Source organism: Mauremys mutica, chromosome 17 (assembly GCF_020497125.1).
Source record: "Mauremys mutica isolate MM-2020 ecotype Southern chromosome 17, ASM2049712v1, whole genome shotgun sequence".
Lineage (NCBI taxonomy): Eukaryota > Metazoa > Chordata > Testudines > Geoemydidae > Mauremys > Mauremys mutica.
In genome coordinates this window covers 10,327,348-10,338,562 of record NC_059088.1, presented here as the reverse complement: position 1 = coordinate 10,338,562, position 11,215 = coordinate 10,327,348, and the positions used below count along the sequence as shown (strand labels likewise).

General features: G+C 45.9%; 1 protein-coding gene across 1 annotated transcript; it reads right to left on the bottom strand.

Annotated features, from left to right (window-relative positions):
• Positions 1 to 249: 249 nt before the first annotated feature.
• LOC123351945 (chemokine-like receptor 1) lies at positions 250 to 1,107 on the bottom strand. Its single transcript, XM_044991639.1, has one exon. The coding sequence runs from the start codon at positions 1,105 to 1,107 to the stop codon at positions 250 to 252; it is 858 nt and encodes a 285-aa protein (XP_044847574.1).
• Between the last annotated feature and the right edge of the window lie 10,108 nt (positions 1,108 to 11,215).

Sequence of the window (11,215 nt, the reverse complement as noted above, 5' to 3'; positions counted from 1 at the left end):
TTAAATATTTGTTCCCCACATAGGTACTTACAGACTATGATCAAGTCACCTCTACACCTTCTCTTTGTTAAGCTAAATAGATTGAGCTCCATGATTCTCTCACTGTAAGGCAGTTTTCTAATCCAGTAATCATTCCTGTGGCTCTTCTATGAATAAGGCCAAAAAATTCACTTGCTAAAAAGACAATTTTGGGGGCAAGAGGAAGTTACATCTCCCAGCAAACAAATATCGACAATTCCATCCATTCCTCTATTCAACCGTCTCCAGCTCTGAGTTTTCGGTCGTTTGGGGGTTGCAAGCACATTGCCAGTAACTCAGAAACTGTTCCTCCATGGTCAGGTAGAAGATGGGGTTGAGGCAGCTGTTGATATATGACACAACACAAGCAAAATTGCTTTCTGTGACAAGAAAAGAAGGGGGGTACTTAGGTGAGATCAGCAGGAAGGAGAAGACGTGATACGGCAGCCAGTAGAGGAAAAAGGTCGCGGTCAAACCAAGAAGGATCTTGAGTGGCTTGGTGGATTGGATCAGCCTGTTCCTTCTCAGCTTGGCAGCTAGAACAATGTACAAGGTTGGGATCAAGATCAAGGCTAACGGGATCAGAAACCCGACCAGGAACTGGATCACAACGGTGCCCTTCACCCTCCCTTCATGCAGTGAGACATTTATGCTGGTGCTGGCAGGTGAGAGGAGGGATTCCCAGAGATCACCGTACCGCAAGCTGAACCCAACAGACAGGGCCCATATGCCCATAATAATAATGAAAGCCAGGCGGGGCGTGCGGTGGTTCCGGCCCCACTCAGGGCGCGCCACAAGGATGCAGCGATCGACACTGAGGGCGGTGAGGAGGAAGGCGCTGGAGAACATGTGGAGGGAGGTAACGGTGTTGTTCAGTATCTTGGCCCGGACTAAATTCAGAATGAAGATGAATCTGAAGGGCAGGAAAACGATAAAGAGGAAATCGGCTATGGCCCGGTTCAGGAACCACACGGTGCTGGCCGTCCTCTCCACACGGCAGCTGGTGACGAAGATGACGTACCCATTCAACAGCAGCCCAGCGAGCAAGGCCAGGCCACTCAGCACCAGAGAGAGGATTGGGAACACCATTCTCAGAGGAGTTGAAGTCACAATATCCCCTCCTTCTCCTCAGGGCTTGGCGGGGGCAGCGCAGATGTTGTACTGAGCAAAGGAAGGAAAAGAAATGAAAATGGCTCCAGGACAGGACAACGACAGAGTGAGACAGCCGCTGAGTTTATAATCTCCTTAGAGTTTATAAACTCCCCAGATCCTGAGCTGAATGCAAATAGGATGAAATCCTTGAAGGCCAATGGTACCAATAGTTTGAGGACCTTAGAAACGTAGAGCCAGTGGGTTAGAAGGTCATATCGTCTAACCCCTTGCCAAGAAGCAGGACTTGCGTCTGTTCTCTGCCCAAACGTTTTTTGTTTTGACATAATATTGTTTTTTCGACTAGACCAAACATTAAAAATAACCCCCACATTTGCTTCTTACCGCAAAGTTGGATTTAAGGGCAAGGGGAGGTGGGCAATGAGCGGGGCCGGTCCAAGACAGAGATTGGAGAGACACACACACCCGCCACCTTCCACAGCCTCACCAAAATTCCCAAATAATCTTCTTGCTGTTAGTATCCCAAAGGATCTGGTTATTCCCGTCTTTGTTAAAAAAAAAAAAGTTAATGAGTGATCACTTCCACTCCACTTTTTTTTGTTTTGAAATAATGGAATTTCTGAAAGAGAGTCTTCCTCAGTCCCCCTTCATTTTGAAGTGGAGTTTTCGTGTGGTTTGGGTCATGTCGGGGGGTGAGTTAGTGGAGCAGGCACAATCCCCACCGAAAGATCCCCCCTGTGAAAACCTCCAGTGATGGAGAGAAACTCCCCAGGAGGAGAAAAGTAAGATTGAAACCAGGACAACAACAAAAAAGGTGGCCAAACACCAGAGGAAGAAGAGACCTGTAGTCAGCTAAAAAAGGAAGGATATTGCAGGAGTCTATTGTAGTGGTTAGCCGGGGAGCTCCGTCCCAGACTTTCTCACTGAACTGCTTGGGGAGCCTGGATAAGTCACGCCACGGCCCCGTGCCTCAGTTTCCTCTCCAAACATTACAGTGTGAGCTTGCTGTGGCCAGACCTCTTTCTCCCTCTGGGTCTGTGCAGTGCCTGGCACGATGGGGCCCCCGAGCTCGGTCAGTGTCTATGCACCACCCTGCGTGATGGGAGCCCATGACCTCTGACAACAGGACCCACAAATAATTTCAACTGGTTCTAACTGGAGTGGATGAGGGGAGGGGATGGGGACAGCTGGAAGGGGGGAGATCCAGGGGGCATTGGTGTGGGCGGCGGGACAGAATGAGATCCAGTGGCGCAGATGTCCTTACCCGTGTCTTGGAGGACGCAGCGTCTCAGAGTCGACCCCTGTCCAAGGTCCCCAAAGCGATGCCTGCAGCTCTCCCTGACTGGCTCAGCCCGGAGCAGGAAGCTGTTCATGTGGGGCAGGAAGAACAATGAATGGAAATCACAGGATGTGGCTGGGTCCGAATACTTCTGCAAAGCCTGGAAGGCCTCCTGCACCAAAAGCTACATTCAGATGTTATGTGAACCACAAGCTCCTGTTTGAATATAGGTATTCAGATCTGCCTGTAGAGTCCTAGACTTTAAGAACTTAGGTGTATTTTTATCATTTAGCTAGTTACAGGGGTATAAAAACAAAGAATCAAAACCACAGTCTGCCTGTGTCTGGGCCTTCTCTCACTGTGACAGTCTGAGGCCTGGTTCTTAGGCTAAGGCCTTTGGCTAAGCAGCGGGGGTAGCCGTACGCTGGGAAGCAAACGGTCACATCCTCACATCCCAAACCCGTCACGCTGAAATAAAAGGGTTTGGGGCTGTTAGGAAGACGATCCTGTCCTGATAGTGCCCATCGCCAGCAGATAAAGAAACAGCTCTTGAGATGGTTAAAGAAAACTTAGTTTGACAGCATCCTGTCTGGCAATAAATAACTTATCAATGGTTGTGGTTGTGAAACCTTCATTTCTGTCTGTTTCATCTTGACCCTCCCCACACACACTTTTCTATTCTTAATCTGTCTGGTTCTCTACTTGTTTCTGTCAGCTGTATAATTCATTTTGCTAGGTGTAGATTATTGAGGGTAGTGGGATAAAATTGGTTAGAGAATTGTGTTACAATATGTTAGGATTGGTTCGATAAAGTTCAGTAAAATAATTGGTTACGGTATAGCTGAGATATAAACTGGGGTCAAACAGGAAGTGGGGGGAAGGGAAATTGGAATCATGCTTGCTGGACATTAACCCCAATGAACATAGCATTGTCTGCACTACGGACTGCTGGTCTTTTGCCGACTGCTGTCTGCTTGACGAGAACCAGGGAAGTGGGAGGGTGGAGGGAAACCCTCTAACAGCTCCCCCTCTTTGCTGGTCCCTAGCAAGGTGTCTGCATCACGCTGTCCACTTCCATGGGCCAGCGCGCAGGAGCCCCATCGGAGAGCAGGGGCTGAGACAGCCACGTCCAGCAGACTCCACTGTGTGAGGTCCCAGGAGCATAGACAGCAGCTGGGACTCTGCTCTCCAGCCCCTCCTGGCTGAGGTAAGCGAACAGAATCCTGCTGGGAGTCGGACGCATGAGATTCTCAGCCCTGCCTTTGCTGCACCCCTCAGCCCGGGCCATGTTACAGGCCAGCGAACGCTAAGGAAACCCTCGCTCTGTGCTAGAGACCACACAAACCACAGCCCAGCCTCCAACCTGCCTTCTTGTTTCGTCATTTGCCTGGAGGCCTTAGGCGTGGAGGCACTTTTCTCAATTAGGAGCAGGGAGGTGATTTTCACTCTGGATCCGGCCCTGGTGCAACCGCCGCTGGGATCCTGTGTCCGGTTCTGGTGCCCACCCTTCAAGAAGGATGTTGAGCAACTGGACAGGGGTCAGAGAAGATCTACGAGAAGGATTAATGGACTGGACCCCGGGCTTGACAGAAAGAGACTCCAGGAGCCTTAGGTCAGTATAACAACGTCACCCAGGGTGGTGGGTTTCCACCCTGGGACTCTGCTCTCCAGCCCCTCCTGGCTGAGGTAAGCGAACAGAATCCTGCTGGGAGTCGGACGCATGAGATTCTCAGCCCTGCCTTTGCTGCACCCCTCAGCCCGGGCCATGTTACAGGCCAGCGAACGCTAAGGAAACCCTCGCTCTGTGCTAGAGACCACACAAACCACAGCCCGGCCTCCAACCTGCCTTCTTGTTTCGTCATTTGCCTGGAGGCCTTAGGCGTGGAGGCACTTTTCTCAATTAGGAGCAGGGAGGTGATTTTCACTCTGGATCCGGCCCTGGTGCAACCGCCGCTGGGATCCTGTGTCCGGTTCTGGTGCCCACCCTTCAAGAAGGATGTTGAGCAACTGGACAGGGGTCAGAGAAGATCTACGAGAAGGATTAATGGACTGGACCCCGGGCTTGACAGAAAGAGACTCCAGGAGCCTTAGGTCAGTATAACAACGTCACCCAGGGTGGTGGGTTTCCACCCTGGGACTCTGCTCTCCAGCCCCTCCTGGCTGAGGTAAGCGAACAGAATCCTGCTGGGAGTCGGACGCATGAGATTCTCAGCCCTGCCTTTGCTGCACCCCTCAGCCCGGGCCATGTTACAGGCCAGCGAACGCTAAGGAAACCCTCGCTCTGTGCTAGAGACCACACAAACCACAGTCCGGCCTCCAACCTGCCTTCTTGTTTCGTCATTTGCCTGGAGGCCTTAGGCGTGGAGGCACTTTTCTCAATTAGGAGCAGGGAGGTGATTTTCACTCTGGATCCGGCCCTGGTGCAACCGCCGCTGGGATCCTGTGTCCGGTTCTGGTGCCCACCCTTCAAGAAGGATGTTGAGCAACTGGACAGGGGTCAGAGAAGATCTACGAGAAGGATTAATGGACTGGACCCCGGGCTTGACAGAAAGAGACTCCAGGAGCCTTAGGTCAGTATAACAACGTCACCCAGGGTGGTGGGTTTCCACACCCATGAGTGACATAGTTATAGAATCATATCATAGAATCATAGAATCTCAGGGTTGGAAGGGACCTCAGGAGGTATCTAGTCCAACCCCCTGCTCAAAGCAGGTCCAAACCCAACTAAATCAGTTGCTAGTGTAGACCAAGTGAAAGGGAAGGTGACATGGTGACTTGATTGCCAGTTTCTGAGAAGCAACTGAATTGCATGTGTGCTCCTATCAACTGGCCAGGTGTTTTACTGTACCCCTTTCAGGATTCTCATTTGTCTTGTGTACCCCTAAGTTTCTCCTAATTTTAAAACTGATTATTTACAAAATCAGACATAAATATACAAGTTTCACTGGTACTGATAAATAGTTTACTTTTTCATTTTACCATATACTGATGAAATACATCAATTGGAATATAAATAATGCACTAACATTTCAATGGACAGTATATACAGCAGGATAAAAAAATCATCATATGAAATTTAAGTTAGTACTGACTATGTTCGTGCTTTTTATGTAGTCTGTTGTAAAACTAGACAAATATTTAGATGAGCTGATGATGTACCCACAGGAAGATCTCTGTGTAACCCCGGGAGTAAATGTACCTCTGGTTGAGAACCACTGCTATACACTTTTACCCAAAGGCTCATCTGTGATTTGTTGTCTGTGACACACATGACATTGTGTTTGCTCCACAACTGGCTGGTGGATGTGTTTGAATCTGGAGAATGGCCAGCAATGTAGAGAAGGGCGGAAGCTGCATATATTTTGACCAGGAATATCAGGATTCATTGAGACACTGTTTTAAAAAGTCACTTTGACAGGGTTCCTGTCGTGCAAACTGGACTGTGGGACATCTGAGCCCTGTGCCCCACCAGCCTGGGGTATCCCTCTCACACTGTGATGCTGTGTCAAGCTGCAAACTTCTTGCAAATCCTACACTCCACAGCCATAGCCAGGCAGGAATTCACCCCACTGTGTTCCATGAAGGACCTCCCAGCCACTCATGAACCACCAATAGGGAGGCTCCAGTCAATTCCCTCCGGCTCCCTGGCCTTGCAGTCCAGATCTGTACAGTCCTGCATTGGCGTGAAGCCTGACATGTGTAAGTTCATTGCCCAGTCTGCACCTCCCCTGATGTGTAGAGCAGAAACACCAGCTTTGGAAACTGAGCTGAGATTTCACAAGCACTTCCATCAAAACACACAGTTCTAGGTAGAATATAAAACAGGTTTATTAACTACAGACAGATTTAAAGCCATTATAAGCATCAAGCACAGAGATCACAGTTGGTTACACAAGAAGGAAAAGTAAATTTGCAGTCTGAGTTAAATAAACTAGACAGGATATGAATCAAGCTGTGTGTCACCCTGGCAGGTGGTACAAGCAGGTGACAGTTCCTCAATACACAGGCAGGGCTTGTCTTCCAGCCCAATGCCAAATTTCCCCAGTTCAAAGTCTTTGTCCTTCAGATGTGTTTCCAGGTGTTGTGGTGGGAGTGATGCCAAGTGGTGATGTCGCTTCCTCTCTTTTATAGTTTCTTCCAGCTTGCTGGAAATCCACTTTACTATGACTTGGGTCGAACAGTCTCCATTGTCTATGTGCTCTCTCTGAGAAATCTCCACTGTATACAGTTCCTGAGATAGTGGCTTCTTGGATGAGGGTTGATGAGCCACTAATGCTGTCTGGCTCCTCCATTGTCGTACCTGAAAGGCTGGTTGTGGGTGTTCCCAACATCACAACTTATTTCAGTAACACACACATAGCAAAACTTCCTAACGCCCCATGCAATGACAGCACGTACAATTCAACAGGATATTAATAATCAACAGAGCAAGACTTTATTAATGATACCTCACAAGGCAGACTGTTCATATTGATATGACAGTGGTGATTATGGGGGTTCCGGGTGCTGTTTTGAGGTACAGAGTGCCACAGCCACCCGCATTTTATTTAAAGTCCCCAATATTTTATACACCTCCTCACTCCTTTGGTTTCCAAAACAGCTGGATGTTCTGGTTTTCTAATACTTTTGGTGGGGTTTTGTAGCGTCGCCAACTCTAACAATTTGGTTGTGGCATTCTCCATGCTTGTTCTTTTCCTCCAAGCCTCAGATCCTGGAATTGGATGATTATGTGGGAATTTCAGCTTTCTTTCTTTCTTTCTTTCTTTCTTTTTTTTAAGTTTCCAGCCTTTGCCGTTGCAGAGAAAAGCTTGAAATGCTGCCCCCCCCAAAAAAAATCATAAGGCAAAAAAAGAAGAACCCAAATGTCTGTCTTTTCAAACAAATCTCATCATGTTTTAGGGGGCGGCTCATGAGGTTTGAAGGTTCGTGTTTGGCAATGAAGAGACAGGACTAGACTTTAAAAAGTGGTTAAGGGATTTAGGTGCCAAATTCCCATTGAAGTTAGGAGTTAAGTGCCTAATTCACATAGGTGCTTTCGAAAACATCATCCATAGAAGTTTAAGTCAATTCAATTAGATCATGTAATGGCAGACTGCTAAAAAGTGACATTTAAGTTCTTATATACAAATGCTAGAAGTCTAATAATAAGACACATGCACTAGACTGCCTTTTATTAAATGAGGAGATTGACATAATAGGCATCACAGAAACTTGGTGGAATGAGGATAATCAATGGGTAATACTTGGTTTAGTAAGAGCAGGTTACAAAATATATCGGAAGGACAGAACAGGTCCTGCTGGTGGGGGATTGGCACTAGATGTGAAAGAAAGCGTAGAGTCAAATGAAGTAAAAATCTTAAATGAACCAAACTGTACCATAGAATCTCTCTGGATAGTAATCCCATGCTCTAATAATAAAAATATTGCATAGACTCATAGACTTTAAGGTCAGAAGGGACCATTATGATCATCTAGTCTGACCTTCTGCACAACGCAGGCCACAGAATCTCACCTACCCACTCCTGTAACAAACCCCTAACCTATGTCTGAGTTAGGGGAGTCCTCAAATTGTGGTTTGACGACCTCAAGCTGCAGAGAATCCTCCAGCAAGTGACCCCTGCCCCATGCTGCAGAGGAAGGCGAAAAACCTCCAGGGCCTCTGCCAATCTGCCCTGGAGGAAAATTCCTTTCCGACCCCAAAAATGGCGATCAGTTAAACCCTGAGCATGTGGGCAAGACTCACCAGCCAGCACCCAGGAAAAAATTCTCTGTAGTAACTCAGTAGCAGTAGGATATATTAGCAACCACTTGACCAGGATGGTGATAGCGACTGTGAAATGCTCTGGGAGATTAGAGAGGCTATTAAAATAAAAACAACTCCATAATAATGGGAGATTATCAACTATCCCCATATTGACTGGATAGATGTCACTTCAGGATGGGACACAAAGATCATTTGTTGACTCCTTAAATGACGGCTTCTTCGTACAGGTAGTCCTGGAACCCACCAGGGGAGAGCCACTTCTTGGTTTAGTGCTAAGTAGAGCACAGGATCTGGTCCAAGTGGTGAATATAACTGAACTGCTTCATAATAGTGACCATAATATAATTTAATGTATCAGGCCTATGGCAGGGAAAACATCACAGCAGCCCACCACGGTAGCGATTAATTTCAGACAGGGGACTACACAAAAATGAGGAAGTTAGTTAAACAGAAATTAAAGGGGACAGCGCCAAAAGTGAAATCCCTGCAAGCTGCGTGGAGACTTTTTAAAGACACCATAAGAGAGGCTCAATTTAAATGGATTCCGCAAATTAAAAAAAACACAGTAAGGGAACCAAAGAAGAGCCACCGTGGGTAAACAACAAACTAAAGAAGGTTTGAGAGGCAAAAAAGGCGTCCTTTAAAAGTGGAAGTTAAATCCTACTGTGGAAAATAGAAAGGGGCATAAACTCTGGCAAATGAAGCGTGAAACTATAACTAGGAAGACCAAAAAAAGAATGTGAAGAACAGCTGGCCAAAGATGCAAAAAGTAATATGAAAAAAAAGGTTCATCAGAAGGAGGAAGTTCCCTCACCAAAGACTCTTAAGCAAAGTAAGCTGTTGTGAGGTGAGGGGGAAGGTCCTCCCATGGATCAATAACTGGTTAAATGGTAGGAAACTGAAGGGGATGCTTATGTTCATTTTGGATAAAATGTGGTTTGCAGGGTGCTTATGCATAGGGAAGCAGGATGTAGCTCAGCACCCTAGGGCCATTCTAGAGAAGGCCGAGGCGGGGAGCTCAGCATGTGGAATGGAGAACTATGGGTATGTGATAAACAAATCCATAAATGGAAAGGTTAACTCTGATTGGTTAGAGGTTCATGTTATGTAACTTGTAATGTAACTGCCACATGCTATAAAATAGTAAGGGGAGGGGCTCCTTGCTGGAGGGACTCTGCCTGATTTTTGTACCAGGGGCTCTGCCTTTCTATATATTGAATAAAGCCTTGTTGAATTGTATCGCATCAAAGTCCTTTGATTTCTGCCCAGCATCTGACCCACTGGGAACCACAAAATCCCAACGAAACAAAGGGTAAGAATAAATGGTCAGTATTCAGAATGGAGACAGATAAATAGCGACGTATCCCAGAATGATCTGGAAACAGAGGTAAACAGTGAGGGGGCAACATTTTCAAATGATATAAAACTACTCAAGACAGTTACGTTCAAAGCAGACTGCGAGGAGTTACAAAGGGGTCTCACAAAACTGGGTGACAGCAACAAAATGGTAGGTGAAATTCAGCGTTGATAAATGCAAAATAATGCACATTGGAAACCATAATCTCAACTATACATATAAAATAATGGGGTCTAAATTTGCTGTTACCACTCAAGAAAGATCTTGGAGTCACTGTGGATAGTTCTGTGAACACCTCCACTCAATGTGCAGCGGCCATCAAAAAAGCGAACAGAATGTTGGGAATCATTAAGAAATGGATAGATGATAAGACTGAAAATATCATATTGTCTTTATATAAATCCATGGTACGCCCACATCCTGAATGCTGAGTGCAGATGTGGTCGCCCCATCTCAAAAATGATATATTGGAATTGGAAAAGGTTCAGAAAAGGGCTACAAAAAATGATTAGGGGTATGGAACTGCTTCCATAGGAGGAGAGATTACTAAGACTTTTCAGCTTAGAAAAGAGATGACGATGGGGGGATATGATAGAGCTCTGTAAAATCCTGACTGATGTGGAGACAGTCATGACTGAAGTGTTATTTACTCCTTTCCATTACACAAGAACTAGGGGTCGCCAAATGAAATGAATAGCCAGCAGGTTGCAAAGAAATAAAAGGAAGTATATAAAGAAATAAAAGGAAGTATTCCTTCACACACCGCACAGTCAGCCTGAGAAACTCTGTGTGAAGTATCTCTTCACACAACATATAATCAGATTGTGCAACTCTTTATCAGGGTTATATTCTGTTCTGTTCTCATTGACTCACAGCGAGGTTCCTAAAACTAGGCCTTAGATCCTTTTGAAAACGTTACCCTTTTTCTCAACAAACACAGGAAAGAAAGCTCCACTGGGAGCAAAGATGACAGAGAAGATGATGAGAAGACCACAGATGATGAGAAGAATAATGACTCAAGGACGTAGAAAAGGACAGACCATAAAAAACAAAATTCCCCAAAATAACCTAAAAACAAGCAAAACCAAGAATCCATATATTTTGTTAAAATGACAGATTCACACATTCCAAGGCTGGAAGGGACCATTGTGATCATCCCATCTGACCTCCCGGGTCACATGGGCCAGAGAACTGCCCCCAAAACAATTCCTAGAGCAAAGCTTATAGAAAAATTTCCCAGCTTCATTTAAAATTGCAAAGTGATGGAGCATCCACCACGACCCTTGGGAAATTGCTCCAATGGTCAGTTATTCTGACCATTAAAAATTTACACCTCATTTCCAGTCTGAATTTGTCTAGGTTCAACTTCTGTTTACTGGATTGTGTTAGACCTTCCTATGCTAGACTGAAGAGCTCGTTATTAAATATTTGTTCCCACATAGCTACTTACAGACTATGATCAAGTCACCTCTACACCTTCTCTTTGTTAAGCTAAATAGACTGAGCTCCATGATTCTCTCACTGTAACGCAGTTTTTTAATCCAGTAATCATTCCTGTGTCTCTTCTATGAATAAGGCCAAAAAATTCACTTGCTAAAAAAGACAATTCTGGGATCAAGAGGAAGTTACAGGTCCCAAAGAACAGAATTCTTTCTCCATACAAATATCAACAATTCCATCCATTTCC